At 31.1% G+C, this 27,965-nt stretch overlaps 1 protein-coding gene across 1 annotated transcript; it reads right to left on the reverse strand.

Moving 5' to 3' along the window:
* Positions 1 to 499: 499 nt before the first annotated feature.
* Positions 500 to 18,908, reverse strand: LOC145324515 (uncharacterized). The gene is made up of 5 exons (XM_080167098.1): positions 18,858 to 18,908; positions 18,132 to 18,293; positions 17,491 to 17,601; positions 17,127 to 17,196; positions 500 to 571 (listed from the first exon to the last, which is right to left on the reverse strand). Exons 1-5 carry the CDS (start codon positions 18,902 to 18,904, stop codon positions 500 to 502), a joined length of 462 nt encoding a protein of 153 aa, XP_080023224.1. The 5' UTR covers positions 18,905 to 18,908.
* Between the last annotated feature and the right edge of the window lie 9,057 nt (positions 18,909 to 27,965).

A 27,965-nucleotide genomic window follows, 5' to 3' on the forward strand; every position in this document is an offset into this window, starting at 1 on the left:
TATTATTCTGTCTCTTAAGCTCTCTAAAATGGCCCAAATCAAACTAACTTCTTCAGACAAAATAAGAACTCCATTGAATTTTACAACGAATATTGTTGAATATTTTAGGTTAGGTTAGGTTAAGTAGGTGTTAGTAAAGTTATAACTAAACCGAAGGGACTATAAAGTAATTTTAAAAAAATAAGCAGAAGGTTGTCGATGGTTTCTTTACACAATGCAAACAAACATCCCATTTAATTGAATATTTGAGCGTGTTGCAGAGCTATGCAGGGTTTTTAAGGAATAAGACAATAGACAAAAAATCTACATACAACCCATAATGTGAAATAAATTAACCCCTTGTTTAGATTGAAATTATTGGTTTAAAAGTTAAGACATTACATTAGAACCAACATATCTCAATTCAAGAAAAGTATCCACAGTTTTAAAACCAACAAATAAGCTAACGTGGTTATGAAACGAAACTTTTGGTACCAGTATAATTAACAGACACTGGAGGTCACGTGACATAAAAAAAAGATGAATTCCTTGGGTTGTCAGCAAGCACTAGGGGATGCGCATCAAAACATTCCTGAAAAACAAAACAGTTAGAACAGTAATCTATAATACAGTAATATAAATTAACTGTAAATTAGATTTAATATTGATAAATTGATGTTTAACCCCAATCACTATAAACAAAATATTCCGTCCCTTAATCTGAATTACTCATTCAAAAGTTTGTAATCTGAAGGTGTGTACAATCTATTCAAGATTTTTAAGAAAGTGTTCAAAGTTTTAAGACCAACTAAAATAAACCTTTGAAAAAACAGTGTACTTTACAGTCCAATCTCCCCTCCTTTCACCGCATGTTCATGGGGTTACTAATTAAATATTTTTGACTATCTAAATTTATATTGAACTAGATCCAGCCTCTAGCAACATATTTTTGTGTTAATTAACTAGTATCAATGATTTAACTAAAACTTTGCCATGTGTAAATATTCATAATCTGCATCTGCCATTATCACTGTATTTTAATATTTTGACTTACATAAATATTTGATTTTTGACAAAAGTTTGATAGAAGTGGATTACTTACAGACAGACAAACAGTCAATAAAATGATATTTTAAACAAGAACATTATTGTCCTTAAGTAACGCAGCGATATCAAACTAGCAATGTAATGTTAAAAAATTAGCCAAATATAGTGATGATTTTTTTGCCAGACAACTCATTTAATCGGACGTATGGACATTACCTAGTTTTAGAGTAACTACGCTGCCCACAGATATGTCTGTTGGAGTGAAAGTGTGTTAAGAGAAGGACGGAAATGGACCAACATAAATTATATGGCCGGTATCACCAAAAAAATAACGGTTGTCAACTTGAAATTTAATGGATTAACAATTTTAACACTACCCACATCTATAAAACAAGGATGACAACATCCAAAAGTAGCGATACACAAAAAAATCATGGATGGACAAACTGACAAATTGAGTAATTGTGTAAATGATCAGTGGCATCTGGATGACAAAAAAGCCTTTTGCATTTAAGACTTGATAACCCTGGCCTTTCTATGAATAGTAAAGTATATGCAAATCTTGAAATTATACCAGGAAGTTAATTTAATATAATTTTTTAAGTCTATGTGTTCATTCAAACATCTATATACATCTCTATTATATAATTACTACTCTCATAGGCTATACTATGTGTATTTTCTTGTAAATACCATGTATTCCAACATATATATGGTGCATTATTTGCCAAATGTACCACTTTTCTGCACTACCTCTCCGATTTTGTTAATACTCTATATTTTGGTCCGTTGGGTGATTCAAGGATGCTGGATTGCCAAAAAAAAGTTTCAGAGTCCTTGGATGTCTAGATATCTAGCTATCTATGAAGGTAGGTAACAAAAATTTAAAAAACACCCATTTTTTTACAATTTTAAAAATTAATTTTTTCATCAATCTTACATCCAACCTATACATTTTATACACCAAAATGAGTGTTTATTCATGTAAAAAGCGCACATAATGCTATTTTGGCCAAAACTCTAATTTTACAGGGTGTCCAACAAAAAGTGTATTTGGGATATCTAGCGTAATACCCAAAATACCTGTCCGAAAAAATCATTTTTTTGGCTTAAATCCTGTGTTTTATCTGTGGGTATATGTGGTATATAACGGTTCGGAGGACCCGGGACTATAAGGTTGTCAAATTTCATTTTGGAACACCTTGTAAATGTGATTTTTGTGTCTGTAGAGCTAAAACTTGGTCCAAATTGGCTATTTTTTTTTTAAATTACTCTAATATGTGTCTTAGTATGTTTGGCCATAGTGTTTTCTGACCAGATCAATATTTCCTATTTTTTGGACACCCTGTATTTTCAAAAAAAGAGAAAAAATTTTTTTGTTTTTTTTTAAAACTTTTTTTCTATTTTTAAGTTACTTAAAACTGTCATATAGATACAGATTTTGACTAATAACAATAATATTTGCCTATTTTACAAATTTTTACACTTTTGGGACACCCTGTGCATGTTTTTGAAAAATGATGGTTTTTGCCCATTTTTGGGAGGAAGGAGTCGTTTTAAGGCCATAGACTATTTCTTCATTTTTGTAAAACTTTTCAAGATACATCATTTGTTATTTATGCAAAAAGCGCAAAAACCGAACCGTTTTGCCGTTATTCACTGCCAAAGGCGGAATTTTTTACGTTTTTTGCCGTTCCCAAGGATTTAATGCGCATTTTAGGTAGGAAGACGTTGATTTTTCAAGATAATTGTGAAATACTTTTATTTAGGCATTTTATTTTACTAAATTTCATGTGAAGTAAAAATTTTTGTATATCCAACTGATTTTTGTCAAAAGGAATTTCAAATGCACATGGTTTATGTTTCTTTTATTACTTATGTTATAGCAATTATTTATATTATATACACTTCATTTTCTTGTTTTAACAATTGAAATCCATCTCGACGAAAAACGGTTAGCTGCACAAAAAATTTTAAATAATATGAATTTTAGAAAAATAAATTTCCTAAATAAAAGTATTTTAGAGTAATCTTGAAAAGTCAACGTCTTCCTACCTAAAATGCGCATTAAATCCTCGGGAACGGCAAAAACCGTAAAAAATTCCGCCTTTGGCAGTAAATAACGGCAAAACGGTTCGGTTTTTGCGCTTTTTGCATGAATAACAAATGATGTATCTTGAAAAGTTCTACAAAAATGAAGAAATAGTCTATGGCCTTAAAACGACTCCTTCCTCCCTAAAGTGGGCAAAAACCATCATTTTTCAAAAACATGCACAGTACACAGACTCAGAATTACCACTTTTTTTGAAATTCAATGGGCGCGCTATTTCAACCCATTCCTTTTATGATATAAAGACCAATGATACCAAAAAAAGTGTTCTGGTAGCTTTTTTTCAGCAATATGTCAAATTCGAATTTCATAAAAAAGGGGAAGGTTCCCCCCTGGGGGTGAAATTTTTTTTTCTTTCAAACCATGGCTTTATACACCTTCCTGAATTCGTCTTGAAGAGTACATTAAGAATCAAAAAACGATTTTAAAATATTTTGATCATAGCAAGAGCTATTCTCAAAAAACTAACAATTTTGGCCATTTTAGCAAAATCAGGCGATTTTGACGGTTATTTGAGGATAACTTTTACTGGGATCAATATTTTTAAAAAACGTTTTTTGATTCTTAATGTACTCTTCAAGACGAATTCAGGAAGGTGTATAAAGCCATGGTTTGAAAGAAAGAAAAAATTTCACCCTCAGGGGGGAACCTTCCCCTTTTTTATAAAATTCGAATTTGACATATTGCAGAACACTTTTAAAGGTATCAATAGTCTTATATCAACATCAACATCAAATATTTATTTCAGTCAACATATTAATGATACAGTGATAATGACAGATTAAGAATATTTACATATAGCATAAGTTTATATAAATCATTGATACTAAATAATTAACATAAGAATATGTTGCTAGAGGCAGGATCTAACGCAAACATAGAGTGCAAGCTAAAGTTATAAAGTCAACAATTTTTAATTAGTAACCCTAGGAACATGCGGTGAAAGGATCAAGCCCTATACAAAAAACTAAATATAAAATATACAGATGTACTTAAGTGAATGGAAAAAATAAAAATTTAGTGCTTTTTTTTATAAAACTCAGGAGCAAAAGAATAAGGTTTAAGGTTAAATGTCAAAAAGTTTTAAAGATTACAACAAAGCATAAAAAAGAAGTTGGCGATGTAGTACGTTTAAGACCTAGCAAATTTTGCTTTCTAATTAAAACAATTTTGATCACAGAATAATAAAATGACAAGAAATAAGTTAAGGTAATATTCTAACCAATAAGTTTAAATTGCATTTAAATGGCAAATATGACAAAGAAGTCTGTTGCAGTTTGTTTCAATATTTTCAATCAATGTTTTTTTCAAGTGTTTTTTAAATAAATTATAATTTGGCCTATTTTTTAGATCTTTTAAAATTTCTTCATATTTATTCCATGTTTTTGGTAAAGAAATAAAAGGCAATCTAGAAATTAGTGCAAGTCTGGAAAATGGTATAGCAAAGTCAGCATGAGTTCTCAAAGCATAAGGAATATTTCTATCTTGATTCAAAGTCCAATAATTGCTTATTCTAAATGATTTAGGCTGCAAATCCTTTATATAGAGATACATAAAATTTAATTTAAAATAATCCACAAGTGCTGGAAATGGCAAAATACCCAACTTTTTAAATAAGATTCCTGTGTGAGAATTATATTTGGCATTAGAAATACATCGAATAGCTTTCTTTTGTTGCTTAAAGATGTCATTAATAAGGCAATCATATGTTGAAGAATATGCTATAATTCCATAGATTAAGTGACAATGAAAAGTTGAATAATATAAGGATCGCATTGCTTCAGGATATAATATTTTTTGACATCTGCGTAAAACAAACAATGATTTTGAAAGTTTTGCATTTAATTGTTTAATATGGTACCTAAAATTGAGGGCTGGATCAAAATAAACCCCTAGAAATTTTATAGCAGGTATTTCTGATTCATGGTTGACAAATTCTAATTTTCTAATGAGTTGATCATTAGGGGAAGGGCAGTCAATATTATTTTCATTAATGTAGATATTTATTTCATTCCATGGAATTAGATGAGGGGAGGGATGAAAAATAGTAAACTTAGTTTTTAAAGGATGTAGAGACATTTTGTTAGTGCGAAACCAAGTAGAGACTTTTTGCAACTCTGAATTTACAAAAGTGACCAAATCTGCTAAATTCGGCCCAGAGGCAAGAAGGGTAGTGTCATCACAAAAAAGTAAAGAATATAATAAAGTGGACTTTGGTAAATCATTTATGAAAATTATAAACAGAATTGGGCCAAGTATCGATCCTTGTGGTAAACCTAGAGTAATTTCACTTAGTGTTGAACTTATTGAATCAATACAAACAAATTGTTGTCTATCTGTCAAATAGTTTCTAAACCAATTTAGAGTGGACCCCCTAATTCCTATCTTTTCCATTTTTTTACACATTATGTCTACAGGAACCATATCAAAGGCTTTGGTTAGGTCGCAAAAAATACCAATTGTATATTCATTATTATTCATTGCAGTTGAAATTTTGTTAAGCATGTGAATCATAGGATGAATTGTAGAATTGCCTTCCTGAAAACCAAACTGATTAGGGTGAATAATGTCATGCTCACTTAAATAGTCTTTCAATTGAATTGAAACTAATTTTTCCAAGATTTTGCTAAAAACCAACAATAGATTAATTGACCTGTAATCATTAAGGTTTTCAGGATTTCCACCCTTTTTAAAAACTGCAGAAATTTGTTGTATACGTAGCGCATACAGCCTCCATCCACCCCGTAAGTTCTAATGAGTTCTCTTGGGACACTTAGCCCGCTGATACGCACGCACCAATTGCGCGCGTATTGCTCGCGTGCGTTTAATGATGTCCTACATTCACTAATGTCACTTTTTAAACTTTGAATGTCTGACATATCACAGTTTTCTTGCAATGTTTTAACTTGTTCGACTAATTTGTCGACAATGACTTTTAGAGACTTTAGATCACTCATAATGAAAAAAAGTGCAATTAATTTGTGTAAATTAACACTAAAAAAAATGCAAGAGAATAAAAAAGAATTTCCAAAGAACTCACACAAAATTTAAAGTACAAACGTATAATACTTGTGTGTAAACAATAATAGCGTCCCCAGTAACAAATCTATAAAAACAGGTTGTATCTAGTCGGTCATTTGTGCGTGTGTTCACAACAAGAACCAAAACTAGACTGGAATTTATATTTATGAATAGAATGGGTTAAAATAGCGCGCCAAAAAATTTTGCATCTTGAGTCGACCTAATGCACAGGGTGTCCCAAAAGTGTAAAAATTTGTAAAATAGGCAAATATTATTGTTATTAGTCAAAATCTGTATCTATATGACAGTTTTAAGTAACTTAAAAATAGAAAAAATTTTTTAAAAAAACAAAAATTTTTTTTCTCTTTTTTTGAAAATACAGGGTGTCCAAAAAATAGGAAAATATTGATCCGGTCAGAAAACACTATGGCCAAACATACTAAGACACATATTAGAGTAATTTGAAAAAAATAGCCAATTTGGACCAAGTTTTAGCTCTACAGACACAAAAATCACATTTACAGGGTGTTCCAAAATGAATTTTGACAACCTTATAGTCCCGGGTCCTCCAAACCGTTATATACCACATATGCCCACAGATAAAACACAGGATTTAAGCCAAAAAAAATGATTTTTTTTGGACAGGTATTTTGGGTATTACGCTAGATATCCAAAATACACTTTTTGTTGGACACCCTGCAAAATTAGAGTTTTGGCCAAAATAGCATTATGTGCGCTTTTTACATGAATAAACACTCATTTTGGTGTATAAAATGTATAGGTTGAAAATAAGATTGATGAAAAAATTAATTTTTAAAATTGTGAAAAAATGGGTGTTTTTAAAATTTTTGTTACCTACCTTCATAGATAGCTAGATATCTAGGCATCCAGGGACTCTGAAACTTTTTTTTGGCCATCCAGCATCCTTGAATCACCCAACGGACCAAAATATAAAGTATTAACAAAATCGGAGAGGTAATGCAGAAAAGTGGTACATTTGGCAAATAATGCACCATATACATATATATTATGTAAGTACTACTCTCATATGCTATACTCTGTGTATTTTCTTGTAAATATCATGTATTCCAACATCTATATACATCTATATCATATCAGTACAACTCTCATAGGCTATACTATGTGTATTTTCTTGTAAATACCATGTATTCCAACATATATATACATATATATTATATCAGTACAACTCTCACAGGCTATACTCTGTGTATTTTCTTGTAAATACCATGTATTCCAACATCTATATACATATCTATTATATTAGTACAACTCTCATAGGCTATACTCTGTGTATTTTCTTGTAAATACCATGTATTCCAATATCTATATACATATCTATTATATTAGTACTACTCTTATTGGCTATACTATGTGTATTTTCTTGTAAATACCATGTATTTCAATATCTATATACATATCTATTATGTAAGTACTGCTCTCATAGGCTATACTTTGTGTATTTTCTTGTAAATACCATGTATTCCAACATCTTTATATATATTATATTAGTACTACTCCTATAGGCTATACTATGTGTATTTTCTTGTAAATACCATGTATTCAACATCTTTATACATCTCTATTATATTAGTACTACTCTCAAAGGCTATACTATGTGGTTTTTTTTGTAAATACCATGTATTCCAATATCTATTATATTAATACTTCTCTCATGGGCTATACTATGTGCATTTTCTTGTAAATACCATGTATTCCAATATCTATTATATTAGTACTTCTCTCATGGGCTATACTATGTGTATTTTCTTGTAAATACCATGTATTCTAATATATATATATATACATATCTATTATATAAGTACAACTTTCATATGCTATACTATGTGTATTTTCTTGTAAATACCACGTTTTCCAATAACCACAAGTCCCATAAAAAGCAACATTTCTATCTGTTTTTATGGGGGCATACTTTTAAACATACAACTGGATAGGTATAGTGGATTAAATATTATGGATACATTATTAAAGGTTTAACATGTTATTTTTCTTGTCTTAAATCTACATCTTTGGGAGGTAAGGGGTGGGACATTGGATTGTGAATAATAAAGTATAGTTTTATAAGCATGGTTAATCGTTTTCTTAAAACCTATAATTTTAAACATTTTATGATTTTTAAAAACTTTTTTACATATTAATTAATGAATTATCACATTCATATGCTTTTTGGATGATTTCTGGGACGATCAAGCTAAATGTAAATATACTTCAATTTTGGAATAGAATTTAGTTTAGACTTTTATATATGCCTTTTTACTTATTAAAGCTCGTTTGTTTGATTTGTTAAGCTTCGCTTTTATGACATTTATCATCTATTTATTCCTACATATTAGTTCCATTATAAAAAGCCACTAATCTTATAGAATACATATATAGGTGCCATTTCCCTGCCACTATATTTTATTACTAGCGGCTTCGCCCCTAGCCTCTAGGGGCTTTGCCCAAGAGGTGATAAAAAAAAATTATTGCGAGAGACCATAAAGGACCATGGAAACTCCTTCAAAAAAAAAAAAAAAAAAAAAAAAAAAATGGGGGGGGGATTTTTTGGTTTTTGGGGGGGTTGGGGGTGTCCCACCTCCCGAGAAAATAGCTTAAAACCACCACAGGACCAATAGGTAGATACCCTGAAGAGTAGAATCCGATCGGTTCAGTGGTTACCGAGATCTTAAGGGACAGACAGACAGACGGACGGACAGACGGTCAGACAGACAGACGGACAGACAGACATCGTTCTACTTTGTATTATAGATGTCTCTTTCTCAGCGAGAGAGAGAGAGTTGACAATGGGCTGTTTATTACAGTGGTCCCCAAAGTTTTATAATAATGTTTTCTTAGTCGTTGGGGACTTTTACTGAACTTTGATTGATTGGTTTATTAAGTTGAGTGTTCAAAGGTTTCAACTGCTAATTTTGATCTACAGATTTGGAATTTTTTTTTCATCATCGGGGATGTACATCAGTTTATCAGCCATTGTCTAATCCCTGTTAGATACCTGGATACAACAACAAGCTTTATTTCTTTACATTTCAACAGAATAATTTCAGAATGGAGGCCGAAGTGAATTAATAAGAAAAAATTTTCTTTATATGGATACTTAGAAAAAAAATTCTCTATATGGATACCAAACACCTTAAAAAAGGAAATAAACTTATATTAAAATGATTTATAAAAACTTTTGTATTAAGTAGTGATTTTCACTATAATTTACTGTAATAATAATGTCAATTTGTCAGGGATTCATTGATTTCATATAAACTTTACTTTATTTTCACACTTTTATGTAAAAGTAAAAGGATGTCTATCTTTCTGAATGTATGTCATTTACAAAGTTCTAGCTAACCGCTGAACCTTTAATTCAGCATTTTATAGTCTCGGGTAGGTTACTAAAGAACATTTTTGGTAACTAAACCATCCCAAGAGAAATCACAATTATAAATAATACTTTGAGTTTCCATAAAATTTCCAGTTCATTATCCCCTCCCTCCCTGATTATAACTCATCTTTACAAGAATCTTGATTTAAAATCAAAGTATTAAAAGAAGGAATGTATGATAAAAATTTAACTTCATTCATCCACCCCCTTACATCCCTATTTTTAAAAGGTAGAGATGTTAATATCCCCCAACACCTTGAAGTAAAAACATCAAGAGCATTAATAACATAATTTAATGCTTTCCCAGGGATGTGAGTAATAATTCTGTAATTTATTAACCACCCCCCCCCTCCGTCCCCCCATAAATTTTCTATCAAAGATAAAATAAAAAATAAAAACTTATTGGGGAAGATTAAATTCAATCTCCTTTGCGCTATCCATCTATCCCTGCTTTTTACTGCAGTTTTGGAGTAATTTGTAAAAACATTATGGAAAGAATTATGAACCAGTTAACTGCAGGGATCATAAGGGATAAGACAATGGATGATAAATTGATGACCCCCATTATGTATATTGAAATTTATTAGTAAAAAGCTATTTTTAACCAACTAATCAGTATTCAACAAAAGTACCCAACGTTTTGAGCTAACAAATGAGAATGTGTGTTTATATACTTATAATTTACCATCCAATGTACCCTCCCTCCCTGGCAAAATGAATTACTACCTGAGGCTAAATTGCACCTTTATGATGTATTTTCGTGGAATCACTGCTAATCTATAAGTATGTACAAACGTCAGTCAGTTGGTCACTTAGAATTTAATTCTATCCAAGAATAAACTTTTGAAAAAAAAAAACATTTGAATTAATGTGCACGGGAGGGGGGGGGTTGGAGGGAGGGATGGGCTAACTAGTTAGAGAACGTGAAATTCCTTGGCCCATCAACATGGGAAGTGCATTACTATGCATAGTTAGAATTTCCAAACAAAGGCCGCAATGAAAGTGTTGTTAGAAGTTCTTAAGTGAAGAAAATAAAGTAAAGAAAAATGTGAATGGGGGGAGGTTTGATGGGGTGGGGCAACTAACTTCTTTTACTTTGAGGTTCAGACCTTTAAACTTGGGACGAAGCAACTATTAAAAGACAAAATAGCAAGAGACATACAAGAATTTAGGGCATAACAATCTAATTGTTTACTTTTTTTACATCCATGTAAGTACAACATCGATGATTAAAAACTAATTTACCCCTTTCTGTAGATTAAAATTGTTGGTAAAAAACTAAAACGACCAATCTAATATTGCTTAAATATTGTATGTAAATATATAATTGACATTGATCCTTTGTAACAAACAATTTAAGTCAACGAATGAGAATGGGGACCGGATTAATTTTCAGACCACTGACCCCTCCTTCCCTGGCTATATATACAGAAACAAACACTAGGGAAAAAAATAATTAGAAAACAATTTTGTACACAATTACAAACCCATTTCTTTCCATGTTCTTTTTACAATGACAGATACCACGTAGTCGGAGAATGTACGCAGATTTTTAAAATACATAAACAAATAATCACTTGCACATTGACGTGCATCCGAAAATGATACTTAATGATTTTTGATACCCCTCCCCCCCCCCTCCTTAAACTAAATTCGAAAGGGGTTCAATATACGAAAGTATAAATAAATTTCAAAGGGGGGGGGGGGGGTGATTTATATAACCCGACACCTCCCTTTTTTTAAAGGGGAGTATTAGAAGGCGTAGGCTCGTGTCGATGGAGATTTGGAGGGGTGTAGGGGGTTGGAAACTCCTCTACACTCCTCTTCAATAATGATTCTAATAATTGAAATAGTTATTAGTTTTAAAAACCTCAGTGTTAAATTTTTTTTTGCAAATAAAACTTAAAAAAAAAACTGTAGAAGGTACATGCTGTGCAAAAAAGGACCATAGAATAGTATGTCATAGTCATCCTTTCTAAATAGAAAATAGCAGAGCTAGTGTAAGAACAAAGCAGCACAACTTTTCCAGAGTTGCTTCAATTGATATCCGTTGGATTATCACTGGTTCTCAGCCATAATAAAATTCGTATTTTATAAACAATTTCGACAAATATTAAAATAAAGCTGATAAAATTAAAATCGGTTTTGTTAGCCCGGGCCTTCGATGGTAACTAAACTGGTTTTAATCTTATAATCTTTATATCCGAGGAAAGTTATTTATAATACAATGCGATTCTATATTTAAAAGCGAAGCTTTTCTATAATTAGGGTCGGTCCGTCCATACGTCCGTACGTCCGTAACGGATAGCTTTTTCGTTAATTTAGGCATGTTAGAATTGTCCTATCGATTTCAAATTTTGCATGGTGATTCCTGTAGTAGTTAGGTACGATTTAGAAAGCGTAGCAACTCTATAATCATTACCAGAATGTCCGTACGTCCATTTTAAACATGTTGTTTTTTTACTTTTTTTAACAACAAATTTTGATGTAATCTAATCATCCGATTGATCTGATTTTTTGTATACTGATTCCTGGGACGAAAAAATACAATATTATAAGCGAAGCAACTCTATAATTAAGTCCTAAAAATGTCAGTATGTCCATAAACATTATTCTGTATTAAGCATTTTTTCAACAAATTTACTTACAATTTTGCATCGACTCTTATACATTTATATTCTGATTTTTCAGTTCTGACACCATACAAGTGTTAATGTCCGTTTGTCCTACCGTTTCAGCGCTTCGCTTTTATGGATGTTGTCATCCTTGTTTAGTTTAAGTTTAAGTCATTAAAATAAGGTTGACAACATTGTTCTGTCCCATTATTAAAAGACTAACGGTCAAGGTAGTTTTAAGAATGGACGCTCTTTGGGTAAGGAGTATCTCACATAAAATAAACTTTAAAAGCATTTAATCTTAATTAGCGTTAAGGAAGGACTTTTTCTTTTATATCAATAATTAAACAAGGATGACAACATCCATAAGTAGCGAAGCTCAAAAATTATGAATAGACATCTAGGCAAAATGATCTATAGTGTATGTTATAAAAAAAAACTTTATTAATAAAAATCACGAAACCTTTTAAAAATGTATGATGGTCTTTTGAAGCATTAAGCTAATAAGAAAAACGTTAAAATCAATATTCGTTTTAGCACCCCAATCAATAGTAAGTCTTTATAAAACTTGATCAAAATATGTAGAATAATGACTATTTTAATCACTAAAAATTCCACCCATTTATCTTGAACAGAAATTAAGAAAATCACAAAAACATTAAAAACTAGGAATCGATCTAGCACCCCCAACTAATGAGGGTATCGTAATAAAACTTGATGGAAATATGTAGAGTTTAAACTTATTCAATCCGTGAGATTTTCAGCTGTCTATATTGTATAGGGATCGAAAAAATCAAGAAAACCTAAAAATCTAGGAATCGATCTAGCACCCCAACCAATACAGGCATCTTAATAAAACTTGATGGAAATTTGTAGAATTTGAATTTATTTAATCCCTAAAAATTCCAGCCATTTATCTTGAACAGGAATTAAGAAAATTCCAAAAACGTAAAAATCTAGGAATCGATCTAGCACCCCAATTAATAGACAGATGGACAAAACAATGTATAGAATAGATGCGCACATGTCATAGTAATCTTCACTAAAAATTTCAGCTGTCTATCTCTTATAGGAGCCGAGAAAATCACGTTTTCCCCCATAGCGTTACTGACTGACATACTGACATACTGACTGACTGACTGACGGACAGACAACGTGAATTATAGAGTAGCTTCGCTACTAATAATGTTTTGAATTATAGGAAGATTCTAACATTGAATATTGTAATATTTAAATAAGAAGGAAAACTATTTGGTAAAATTGTATGGCCATTTTATTTCTTCTTTTTTACATTCAATGCTAAATACTCATTTGATACCCACGGAGTTAAAAAACGGGACCTTATACAAAATTACATTAATCTTCTGCTTATATACTACTGGCTTAGGCCATAGCCTCTAGAGGCTTCTCCCCTTTTATATAAAATCGTCCTCAAAGCTATAGAGATATTATCAAACATTTTTTACTATCAATGTTTTTCTCTTTGGAAAAATTAAAACTTAAAGGTTAAACACTTTTCTAAAATGTCTCACCTCTCTAAAAATAGCTAAAAACTACTTCAGGACCAGTAGCTATATTCCCAATCGGTTCTGCGGCTACTGAGATATTAAGCTCTAGACTGATAGACATATATCGTTCTAGTAGTACTTTGTATTATAGATTATTAAATTAAACAAACCTTAAAACAAAACTACACTTTCAACAAGTGACTTTAAAATTACAATATTTATTCATAACCAACTATTCGAAATTCAAAAAAGTACCCAAAATTTTTGATAGTTATACAACTTTGAGTACCAGTCTAATTGATAATCAAATGTCTCTTCATGGTATTTGATGATTATATTTTTATTTGTATTTGTACTTTTAAAAGAATGGTTATAATAGTTTTCATATTCCATTTATTAAACATTTGCACTAGCCAAATGCAAGTTTTATATTTTTATAAGGTGAAAAATTGTGTATGGCAACATAGCTTTGTACTTATTATGTCTTTATTTAGACTATCGACTGTCTTGGTAACTATGTGTGTATGTTTCCTTGTTGAAATCGGTCCCATTAAAACCATCTTTCCTAACTCAAAATAAGTGAAGACGACCTTTGCTGTTATATTTTGACGCGGCATACGTCCCTGGAGACGCGCTTAAAAATAATAACAAGCCATTATTGTTTATAATTTTGGGCCAGCGCCATCTTTGGTTATGAAAACTCATGTTTTGCTTTGAAAATGTGTGTTAGCTGTGCTACAAATTCCCTTGTATGCTTCCTGGCTTGATGTGTGCAAAGACTAGGTAAGAATTCTTTTTGCGGCAACTGTGAATTTGAATTTTGAATGATAATTTTGGTTTAAAAGAAATTGCAATTATTTTTCTTTAATTTTTAATGAAAAGACCAATTTAAACTGAATTATTTTTATATGCGAACATTTTAAAATACATTTATAATGATTCTACCTAAAAAATATTAATTTCTATTATGTTTTTATATGTATTTAATTAGATTTTGATATTTTACTCTTTGTCTTAATTTTTGAAATCACGCAACCTACAATCGACATAATGTCAGCCACGATCCCTTTTTAATTAAAGCAATGATAGTCGACATAAAATGCCAACAGTTTTGACAGGGTGAGAAGGGTTGGGAGTAAGGGAAATGACCAAGATGCTAGGCTCCGGTTTCTGTATTAAATATGGTTAAACCCAGTGGTTCCCCCCTATTACACATATGTGGCCTTTATGTGTATGTTAAACATAGAAAAAAATAGATAGAATCATACCATTGAATTTAAACCTTTTCAAACTTTCTGTCAACGATCATAGAATTGCTACGCTTTCTAAATTGTACCTAACTGTTATTGGAATCAGCATTCAAAGTTTGAAATCGATTCTAACATGTTTAATTAACGAAAAGAGCTAACCGTTACGGAGGGACGGACCGACCTTATAGAAAAGCTTCGTTTTCATGCTAAACTTTTTATATGAAGCATTAGTTATTGGAGTTAGAGCATTTTTTTCATTCTTTACGCTTATTCTAGAAAATATTTTATCCATGGAGCAATTTTACTGTCCTTTATTTTCTTGTGTGTGTGTGTGTGTGTTTTATGTATATGTGTTTGTGTTTGGGTGTTTAGTTATCTTAAGCGAGAAAGAACATAACAAAAATGTATATAATTGTTTTTTCGGTACAGCAAAAAAACTCCCGTGGCCTTCTGAATATTAAAATCATTGGCAAAAAAGTTTGGATCCTAGTAGTTTTTTTGTCCTCTCTCACTATTTATGCTCTATATCGCGTTTTGTCCGTTTGTCCTTTCATGACTTTTGTGCTTCGTTTCTTAGGAATGCTGTTTGTTTATTTTAATTATTTTAAAAAATAAAGTAAGAAATAGAGGGGTCATGTAAAAAGAAAGGAAGGGCTTGAACGCAAAAATTGGTACAGACTGACATATAGGCAATTTGCTATTAAAAACCTAAATGTAAGAACATCATACATAGAAGAAAATAATTAATTTTGTAGCAAGCTTAAAACTTGGAAAACATTTTAGAGTTAATGTACTTTCATTAACCAACTTTACTCTATCTATCTATCTATTCAGTTTGCATTCAGGGATCTTAGGGGATAAGACAATGGATACATGATACACATTCTAAATGATGATAAACAGAAGTACCCAATCTGAAGATTAAAATTATCAATTAAAATCCAGACAAAACTAGTTTAAAACCAACCAGCCATTGATGAAGTTTATGGGCCAACGAATAAAAAATAAAATTACAAAGTTTGTGTACCACTGTAATTGTCTGTCAAATGTCCCCTCCCTCCCTGGTTTTAAATTAGATAAGTTTGTTTAAAAGATTTTTGTGCAGCTTTGCTTATACTAATTTTCAGTTCGTCAGTATCTAATATAAATTTACTCTGCTGCTTGATCTTGTTAAGATAAGGGCCAAAATGGTTCTCCTTTACATGTAAGGTTTATAACTATTTTGGCGGAGGGTACCTTCACCATCCAAAGATAAATTGTCCCATCTCACCTCCCATCTCAAGTGTCTCTAGGGGCGTAGCTAATAGTTGAATGCAAATGAAAATTTATGAGTCATGGAAAGGAAACGAAGTTGCGGGGGTACCATCGCATTTTCATATTAGTTTTGGAAAGGTTAGGTAAGTGTATATGATTGCCCCGCATGGTTAGACAATAGGCCACGCAGGATAAGAGCCCCCCGCAGGGGCTAGAGATAGGGAAAAAAGCTACAGTGAAAATCCGACGAAACCCAAAACTTTGTTTTCTTTCTATGATTGAAATTTATTTTCTTAAACTTTTAAACTGTGGAAATTAATCATCCTTGTTGTATTGGAAGTTAATTGATTATCAGGAATTTAGAAAATATGTTAGCTGAAGGGTTATAAAAATCTATTTAATATCAACCAAGAATCTTAAGGGATTAGTCCATTGAAGATAATTTGATGCAGTTATGATAAACAAAATTACCACCTCTGTAATAGATTTAAATGACTTGGGAAAAAGTTTCAATGCTGTTAGTTTGTACATACCAATCAAGATTTAATAAGAGCAAGAAAATAGTTTTAAGCCAAAATATTAGAAAAAAGTATTTAAAAAACTTTGAAGACCAGTATAGTTGAGGCATTTTTTCTTTCTATTAGTAAGTCGTTTTTATATTATTATTGATATACATATAATAATACAAAATTATAATTTACTGGTATATTAGCCAGCTAGGAGAAACATTTTATCAAGGTATGCAAGAATTTCTCACAATATCCATGTTTTCCATATTCATTATTACACATTAAAGAAACCAACGTAATCTAACCTAGATTTTCTACTGTATATAACATTCACCATCTTTTTAAAACTTAATCAACACAAAGAGATATGATTTTATCCCAAATTTGTTTAGTTTAAAAAATCTCCGAAAGATGTCATTACCTGAGTTGCAATCCTGTTGTTGGTGTTTGTAGGGCACAACTTCAGCTCAAAATGACCCCAGTGGTTAGCACTGTAATAAAATGTATTTAAAACACTTGATTTAAATTTTTTAAATTAAATCAAATGATTTATATCTTATACATTGACCCATTTATCACTCATTCAACCAACCACTCAATATTTTGTTTAGTCATCAACAAATTTATACAACAAAAATCAATGTAATATTTGATTGAACAATTGAACTAAAGATTAACTGCTCCATCAATATGACTTTCTATTAAGCAATCAATCATTGATTGATTCATCTAACAATCAATCTAGCAACTGATTTATCAATGGATCAATCAATATATCAATGTACCTGATATCTACTTCAATATCAATAGTTTGTCCCATCACATATCTCTTGCCAATGATTCCCTTTCCATACTTGCCCCCGCTCTCATGAGGTCTCGGCACTGGGTCACGATAGCTAAAATATAAATAGATTTATTCAATAAGATCTTAATTAAACCAGAACAATGTCTAAGGATGCTTTCTTGGACTAAAAAAAGATAAAACTAGTAAGAGAGGGAGCATTGTACTGTAAATTTTTCTGATCCAAAAGTTTTGTAAACACGTTCACTTATTTGTTGTCTTAAAAACTCTTGGGTTGGTAGTTTAAAAAATAGGATTGCCCAAGAAAAGATTTAATATTCAGAGGAAGCAGTTTTGATAATCAATCATTATAAAAGGTGCAAATTTTAATTAATTATCGTACATTGTCTTGTCCCTTAAGATCTCTTGCCCTAGGCAATCGAAGGAATAGTTGTGTCCTAACCCAGCAACAATTTTTTTAGTCCCTATAACGCATATCTTATTAAAGTCTAGTGGTTATCGAAGTCTTAGGCTTTACACAGAAAGGCAGACGGATACATCACGTTCTACTTTGAAGTAGTTCAATAATGAAATTAAGTTTGAAAATAGAAATAGCACTTTTCCCAGGCAAATTTTGATACTCACTTATCGCCGCAAACACCGCACTTTCCGCCGTTCTGGTCCCACTGCACAGAAAATCCGCCGCAATAGAGCTCGTTGTCGTTGTAGTTAACGGGGTTGGGATAGCCGAATCGCCACATGGCGTTCCTAGCCGGCGGATCCGTCAACATTCCATGACCGTTTGTTCTGACAATTTTAGGATATTTTATTTGACTTTTAAAAATTTAATTACTATGTGCTTTGCTGCATATAAGACCTCTCAAATGGCATAGGTATTTAAAGAAATTTATTTGCTGCGTCTGGAAATATTGAATTGTAATTAGTGGTTCTCCTTAAAGTGCCTTTTTAATTAACGAATTTTGAAATAAATTGAAATTAAAGAAGGGAGGGAAAGAAGGAGTTTTTCATTTTTAAAAATGTTTTAATGGAAACTGGGTAGCCCTAAAGGGGTTAGTTATAAGACAAAACTAACCCCCCCCCCCCCACCCCTTTATTTACAATTTACCTAAAAATGAGTTGGGATATTTAGTGTTCGATAGAAACTCTGAGGGAAAACACCTAGTAATTCTTAATAATTGCCTCAATTTATGTAAAATGTCACTATTTCAAAAATGGATAATAATGATTGCTTTTGACTTTATTCGGCACGACTTTTACAAGCGTTCTTATAAAAATAACATTAATTTTTAGTGTGGAAGGGATGACACAACCCCTCCAAGAAAAATATTATGATATAATCAAGTAAATTTCCTTTGGATGTATAAAATAATTGTAGATAAACACACAAACTTCCACATTTTAATGTCTGAAAATAGTTTTAAAAGGAATGATGACATCCAAAAAAGCAAAAACAAAGTTAAAATCAAGATATTTGAAATGGATGTACGGACTTTCTGGTAACGATTATAATGTTGTTACGCTTACTAAATCGTACCTAACTGTTATAAAATTTGAAATCGAGAGGACAATTCTAACAAGTCTGAATTAAAGAAAAGAGCTAACCGTTACACAAATAAAAAAGCTAGCTGTAACGGACAGACGGAACGATCCTAATTATAGAAAAGCTTAGCTTTTAACAAGGATGATAACATATTCATTAATAGCGAATCATTGTAAAATAAAAAACAAAAATATCTTTATAAAAGAATATGTTGGACATTGGACAATAAGCTATATAAGTTGGAAAGAATTTTAATATATATAATAGATTTGAAATCTGCATAAAATTTTAAGGATTTTTTTTATAAAATTTTTTTTTTCTATAATTCTTTATCTAAAAGCGCAAATAAAATTTAAGTTAATTAATTTTGACATCTGTGATTGGTGGGTTGAAAACAATCTGCGCTCTGATTGGAGAAGCTTAAGTTTCGTACATCATTCAACTAATTAGGGCTCAGGTAGTTTCCAATCCACCTATCCTATTGGTAAAATTTAATTAACTTAAATTGTATTTGCGCTTTTAAATAAAGAATTATATAAAAAACGAATTTTATGAAAATCCTTAAAATTTTATGCAGATTTCAAATCTATCATATTCATTAGAATTCTTTCCAACTTATATAGCTTATTGAACACCATGAGCTATACAATATTAGGTTGTCATTAATTAAGAAAAACATCGCAAAGAAAATACAGAAGTCTATGACTCCATTTCATATAGCAGCCGAGAAATTATAAAAAGGACGAAAAAGATAAATCGCCGCCGCCGAAAACCTTTAAAAGTTTATAGGAGCCCTGAAAATGAAAGAATGGTTATTTACCTCATCTTATTATAGACATTTTCTCAGATGCTATGTAAAATAGAGGTCTACTTTTTTATATTATGCAAATTTTCTCCATTTAACAAAATTGATAGAATAAATAAAACAGTTAAATATATTTAAAAGCTAAAAATGTATTTGTTAGCCTTGCACTGACTTTTATTTTCACTTAGACTGGTTCCAAAAAAGGTTTAAATTACAATAATATAACAGTTTAATATTAAGCTGGATAATTCTTATAATGTACTGTGATACAACCATATAAAAATTGTGTAGGACTCGCCAAATGGTTTCACGTCTGAGATAAAAATATGATAGCCGTAGCGGGGTCAAGTCAAAACTAGCCACTTAAAAAAACAACACACACAAACACAGACACACATACAAATACAGATGGAGGTTAATAAAGGGTCCAATTTCATACAGTGATTTTAGTTTTTTTTTCTCGAGTCCTAAAATTATTTTTACTAAATTTTAATTATAAAAAAGATTCTATAAACTGAATATAATTTTAACTTTTAGATGCACATTTTATGGTTTATTTGACATTGTATTTGAAATATTGCTTACATTCTCCGTCTACCGTTTATCAGAAATCCAAACTATCATACATGTATAAGAGACCTATATATGTACAAAGGCTTTAGGAATTACTATTTTAGTTAGAAAATAGGCTTGAACTTGACTTTTTATAAATAATTTAAAACCTAATTGTACAGATATTTATTTTTATTTTATTTATTACTTATTTCAAATCCCTAAAGTTAAATTTACGGGATAATATCTTTACCTCATATTATATAGAAAGACTAGGGGGAAAATTTTTCCTCTTGAACTAATATTAAAAGTGGTGGTTCGACGTCTCCTCAATCCTTTTATCAAGTGCTCCTGGAGGCCTGGAGGCGCTCCTTGTAGACATAGTATACTTACTCCTTTATTCACACAAGCATACACACACACACACATACACACACACTAATCAGGCCCAAACCTTTCAAATTTCACTTTTAGGCAGCAATGCTACTCTACTATGCATTACAGCAGGGAGGATGGGGACATTAGGCTGATAATTTCACTAGTCTTCAAAATTTTATCATAACGTTTTCATATTCGTTGGCTTAACAACTGTGGGGGACTTTTAATTAATTTTGATTGGTTAATTCATTAATTTAAGTGTCCAAATGTTTCAACTACTAATTATAATCTACAGAATGGGTAAATTAGTGAATCATCACTAGGGATGTACATAAAGTTATCGCCCATTGCCTTATCCCTACTTACCCCTGAATTTTCAGTCTGATGTACCCCCCACTTCCTGATTTTGATATTACGGGGTATGGGAGTATAACCTAACCCCATCAATACAGTATTTAATTTTAAACACTGCTTGGTAAAACAATATCCTTGTTCTTTTAAAAAACAATTTGATGTTGACCTTAGAACCATAGATGGGAATAATATATCCAACAATTTTAATGAATTTTTATTTTTTACTTTGGACACTTGATTAGATCCAAACTCGTAGTGTCCAAAATTTTTAACCAATAATTTAATCTACATAAGGGTTCTCTTGTTTATCATCATTGGAGATATATGTCAATTCATCTATCGTTCATTGTCTTTTCCCTTAAGATCCTAAATCCCTAGTGGTTATTTTATTATATGGTTTGAAAAAACCTAATTATCTAATTGCTGAATTTTCTATCTCTGTTTGGTTTTAAAACCTTTAAAAGCGTTTAGACAAACAAACAAAATAATATTTGTAACACCAGCAAATTCAATGGTTTTTAGGCATTAAAGTGAAAAAAACTTATCATACAAAGAATAAGGAAATTTTATCCAAATATTACAGTAATATTATGCTATAATATCCAATATAAATTTTTTGTGGAAACACTATAAAATGAAAACCCAAGGGTAGATAGAGATGTCGGATATTTTAAGGCTGGGTGTCCCAAAATCTACATTTCCGGTCTATTTTTGAACAAGAACAATTATGTTCATAAGAAGTACTGTAAGTGCAAAGCAGATGGATGAAAAAAAACAAGTCTGACAACATCCTAATATATAGTAATGTGAAAAATATTTTGAAAAAACTTTTTTTCTGAACACCCTGTGTAAATGATAAAACTGGTAGTATGTGTGTCCAGGGAGTAAGGGAGGGGACAATGGATCGAATATTCAATTTTTAGGAGTCTCAGACTTTGGGTACTGGCTTAAAGGGAATGTGCAAGAATTTAGCAGTTTCTGACTGAGTTTGGGGACTTGCGCATGAAATGCCGCTACTCGTTATGTATGTTTTAAATATTGCAGACGGGGAGAAGGGATGAGGGAAGTGGGGGCAAGGGAAATAATGATGCAATACACTTTTTTTTTATTAATCCTTGCACACTTTGCAACACACTTGCAAACGTACTTTGCTAAGCCACTAGAATCAAGGAAGAGATTATTTTTTCTATGGGCGATTTCTCTTGGGAGGTTACAATGACATATAATATACTTCACTGGAAACGATAACCGCATCGGTTCAATGGTTAACAAGATCCTTCATTACAGACAAAAAAAAGCTTATTACTTTTTATTATACAGTGTGTTTTTTTTTATGAGAACTTTTTTGAAAGCAATTTTACCCCACTTATAGTTATCAGAATTTAATGATTAATGGCTTATTTTCTTCGTTTTTTAATGCAATTCATAGAACATTAAAACAAATTACAGTTTTTGATTAAAAATTAGAGTAAAATGTAAAATTTAAAACTTAGGTGTCAACATCTTATGTTCAAATCTTCTACCTTTTGCAAGAATGGCTGCAAAACGCTTCAAAGTTGAAATCTAGAGCTAAAAATTTATAAAGATACTATGGGGGACATGTACTAGAATATATTAAAGTTTGCAGGTCATATCTCAATAAGGGAGGAAGTACTGGCCCCCCAAAGTGCACTACTGAAAATCCAATTTTTTTCTTTCAAAGGGTAGAAGATTTGAGCATAAGAAAAATGCGCTAAAACCATTTTGATGTTGTCACCTAAGTTTTGAATTTTGGATTTTACTGTACTTTTTAATTAAAAAACTGAAATATTTTTTAATGTTCTATAACAAAAAAGTTCTTATAAAAAAAAACACACTTTAGAATATAGGATAGAAAATTTTGAAATAGAAAAATTACAAACGTAAAAAATCATAAATTTGAAAATCTTTTATATATTATTTTGTGTGTTGGGCTATTCTTTTGTTATTTTGTCCTACATAGAGTAAACACCAATAGATAAGAAAAAATGAAAAAATATTTTCACTTTTTAATTCTATTCTTGAATTTTTGATTAATTGATTGTTAAAAAGAGTTATTAATAACCATTATATAAAAATAACTGGATGTCTGCACATAATTGGGTGTGTGCACCGAAGAACCGATATTGTTCTCCATATTACAAGAAGTTAAAAAAACTATTTTGTGGGAGGGTAACACGTACCTCCCCATCCCAAGAGAATTAACACCTAGAAAAATACCCCCTCAATATTTTTACTTTTCCTCCCTCCTCCTTCTTTAAAGTAACTCTAGTGGTGTAACCGCTAATTAACAATTTAGCAAAACTTTTGTATATTTATAATATGTCTGTCCGATTATTATCATAATGTATAGATTAACTGACGAACGGACGGACTGATCAACGTATTTTGTAACAATGTTTATGCAAGTTTCAGACACCTATCTTTGCAACAAGAATGATAATGTCCATAAAAACTAAGCACATTAGACCATTATAAACAGGTAATGTGATTCTGAAGAATAATGGACGATAAATTAATGTACATACCCAATGACGATAATCAAATTTACCCTATCAGCAAATTAGAATTATTAGTTTAAAAGATTAAGCACTGCTAATTGTAAGTAATCAACATTCTATATTAGTCCCCTACAAATAAGAGAAGGTTTAATATTATATAAATAAGTGACCTACAGACTAGGGTGGGTCGATTTGGGAATTTCCCATTAGTAGACATTGGCAAGGGTTACTGGGCCAATATAAAACCCTGTGAAACTTGAAAGAGGTTTTTAATCCAAAACCAACGGGCGCGCGGGGGGTATAAAATGTGCCCGCCCACTTATAAAACCAAAAATTGAAATTCCATCAAACACAGGCATGTTGCATATCAAAATGACCGCATTGAAATGCTGATTACAGATCTGAAAACCGTTTTGAAAATTATTGATTCGGGGGTTGGGCACTTTTTTAACCCCCCGCGCACCGGCCGCCATAAGTGCCAAGTCACTTTTGAAACTTGAATGGGGATTATCATACATATATATGACTTCCGCAACTTATGATAACAGTAAAATCTAAAAAAAAGGGTGAAATGGACCCACCCTACTACAGACAGACTTTAAAAAGTATTGTTTTATTCTTGCTACTAAAATACATTTGCATAATTGATTCTACATTATATGATTGTATTTACCTTGCATCTCTACAACTAACATTTTGATTTATTAAAATTATTGATAATATGTCCACTTTTAAAAACCATGTATCCGCTGGATTAAAACCATTTCTAAGCCATTTTAAAAATTATGTATCGTATTGTTTAATATCCAGTTTTCTACTAATAATATCAAAATGTACAGGCATAATATTGAAAGCAGTTTTGTTAGCCCGTGCCTTCGGAATCTCGGGGCTAGCAATACTAGTTTTAATCGTGTAATTGTATATTTTTATATCCGCGGAAATCTGTTTATAATACAATCCGATAAATAACTATGCTTGTTTGGGAACCTACATGTTCTTGTTATCTGGTAAGTTTTTAAAACAAAATTATTTATTGATACATTGGGATTCCGGGAATGCGTTACTTTTTCTTCTTATGTATGCAAAACTTCTCTGCAATCATTATCAATCCGTTCGACACCAGGTCTATTCATAACACTAGTCTTATGATTATGTTTTCTTACTCGTTTGGGGACTTTTATTGACTTTTAATTGGTTCGTTCATTTAGTTAAGTGTCCATACATTACAATCTGCAGATGGGGTAATATTGTGTATCATAATTGTGGATTCCTTTAGATCCCTGGTTTGACCCTCATTTAAGTTATAAATTAATTACTTCATTTCAGCTAATTATTGATCTGTAGCATCAGACAATAAAAAAAAACATTTACTACTTTATACTATAGGATATAACTCCACTAAGTGATAAGACAATTGTATTGGAAGTATAATAGTGTGATACGTTTGTGAACTCGAACCTTTATCCCTTTTGTTTTCCTTATCATTATTTGCAGTTTAGAAAGCGCCCAAGTTTAAATAAAGTTCATAATTGAACGCGGCATTCAAAACAACGCTTGCGCAAACCAAAACAAAGCTAGCGTGGCCATCTTTAATTTTTCTTTCAAGATGTGCGGAATATCTGTGTGATAAAAAACCATGTATAGTCAAAAATGTGGTGTTATCTGTACTGAAAAATACCTTTGAGTGCTTCCCGGCTTGACAAGATCAATGACCTCAGTAAGAATTCTTCCTTTAAGCATTTATAATAGAGTGGAGTGATTTTCTTTAAGACGGCAAATTAATCTTTCAATTTCATTAAAATTAGACCAAGTAATTAATTTATTTTTGTACCAGAATATTTTAATAGTAGTCTATGATGATTTTATTTATGAATTTCAAACTCGCATTCAGTTTTGATTAATTTTAAGCAAAAAATAACCCTAGCTTTTTTTTATACATTTTGAAACATAATTTCGAAGTCACGCAACCTTTTATAAGGAATAGACGATTGTTCCAAATAAAAAAGATTTATTTTCTTTTACAAGATTTATTTTATAATGTATTTAACATTTTAATATTTGATTATTAATTTTGTTATTTTCTATTTCAGCATGACCGTTTTCATACAATAAATTGTATTAGTAACTATGCTGGTTTTGATTCTTGTGGGAAGTAGCAGGTTTCGTACGTATGTACGTAAAGATCTGGTAAACGGCCAGCCAAATGCCGTTGTACCGAAACAACAATATTCAATAAATTTTAATTTCAACCAAATAATCAATATTATCCTGTTTGTAGATTAAAATCCTGGAATGAAATGTTCAGACACTTAGGTTTGGGTAAGATTCAATAATAATAAAAAAAAATAGCTAACGAAAGAAAGATCGTGTTTATGGAACTTTTTTGGGACTAGTATGATATATAGACCAAAGATTTCAATATTTATATTTTCTTATTGTCCTGTTATTGAATCGCTACTTAAAAGCTTAAATATGTCAAAAGTGGGTATTTATAGATATTAACAAAGCAAAAAACTTATTTTTTCGAAACTTCTTTGCATGCTGTAATCCTTGTATTTCAACACTTATAAGTTTAGAAAAGTCCAGTCTTGAGAAACTTTTTACATTTAAATAAAATAAAGGTTTGGAAAATCTTTTAAATCTTACATAAAGAAAATATTTCAGAACTTTTTTATATGCTGAAATCCTTATATAAAAGCAGTATAATGTTTGTCTGTCTGTTTATAAGTAGCAAAGGATCTTGCTAACCCCTAAACTGGTATGGTTTTTATTTACAGTGAAAATGACCCTCGAAAAATTATAAACATAGAAGTGCCTCTAGAGGCCTCTATTCTAAAATGAATATAAAAAATTGACGATTATTTCCACAAGAATCGCAGCAATAAGCAGCATTTTAAGATTTGTTATTTTTTTTCAACCAATGAATTAATCACGAAACCTTTTGCTTAATTGTTAAAATATAGAATTAAACTTATTAGACAAAGCCTTAATTTTCAACCATAAGAATTTAAAAATATAAATTGATTGAAAGGAATGAATAATGCATATAAAGTAAAGACAGGAAGACGGACAAAGCTACATATAGAGAAGCTATGCTATCAAAAAACCTAAGAGTATAGTTATAAAAAGTTAGTTGACTGCATAAGAGAGAGGGAACATTCTTAAACCATTTGTCTTCTTTTTATATAACTCTCTCACTCTATTTCTTTCTTTCTTTCTCTCTCTCTCTCTCTCTCTCTCTCTCTCTCTCTCTCTCTCTCTCTCTCTCTCTCTCTCTCTCTTTCTCTTTCTCTCCCCCTTGACTTTCTTCAATATTGTAACATATATGACACCATGTTAAGATGAGGATCAATATCTTTAAAAAAATTAAAGCTCCAAATAAGAATAAACCCCCCCCCCCCTTACCTCCACTGAATAAGACTACAAAGAATCTTCCTTTTTTTGAGTTGTTAAGCTACTCTATAACTCTGAATGTCCGTATGTTGGCCAGTCTGTCTATGTATATTTTATTCCTTAATTACTTATTTAAGATAATTAGTGGACTTGTTTCCTACCAATATTTTAGGTTTCTAAAGGGATATGACAATGGCCAATAAAATGATGTACATCTCCAATGAAGATACACAAAAGTCCACTTCTACAGATTACAAAGCTGTTTATGGTGCCTATAAAAAAAATAACCAAAGATTGGCCAACTCACCAACTAAATTACCAATGACAGGCGAGTATACATTTTAATTGGCCAATGGTAGGCTAACATGACGTAATTGTTTACAGTCACTATAGAAAGTTTCGCATATTACAATTATTGGTTGAAACGTTTGGACACTCAACTAAATCTATCAACCAATCAAATATATTAAACCTCCCCAAAGTTGTTAGACCAACGAATAAGAAAACGTAATAAAAACTTTGTATTACACAGCCCATTGTCTCTTTCCTTCCTGAATAAGCCTCCTTTTTTAGCACATATGGTCTGCCGGTAGTCGGTATTACTACTGGAGACGTAGAATCTTGAATAAGCCCATGATAAAGACGCATCTTCTGTATCTGTAACTCATTTGATTGTCTGTCTTTCTAATTCAATTCTGTCTATTCAATATTTCAAAAGTTTTATTTTTAAAGTCTTTGTTTTAAATGAGAATCGGTCCATCCGTCCGTAACGAATAGCTATTTTAATCAATTTATGGTTATTAGAATTGTCCTTTTGATTCCAAACTTTGCATGGTGATTCCTTTAAAAATTAGTACGATTTATAAACCGTTACCAAAACGTCAGTAAGACCATTTAAAACAAATGATTTTAACCTT

The sequence above is a fragment of the Acartia tonsa genome, chromosome 7, assembly GCF_053477335.1.
Source record: "Acartia tonsa isolate MP-2025a chromosome 7, ASM5347733v1, whole genome shotgun sequence".
NCBI classification, from domain to species: Eukaryota; Metazoa; Arthropoda; class Copepoda; order Calanoida; family Acartiidae; genus Acartia; species Acartia tonsa.

Excerpts from the sequence above, each read along its gene's own strand:
- LOC145324515 (XM_080167098.1), bottom strand. The coding sequence starts at position 18,904 with ATGTGGAAGTTTGTGTGTTTATCTACAATTATTTTATACATCCAAAG. Across the intron at positions 17,602-18,131 it reads TGCGGTGTTTGCGGCGATAA|CTATCGTGACCCAGTGCCGA; the intron begins GTGAGTATCAAA and ends TTTATATTTTAG. Across the intron at positions 572-17,126 it reads ACAACAGGATTGCAACTCAG|GAATGTTTTGATGCGCATCC; the intron begins GTAATGACATCT and ends TTTGTTTTTCAG.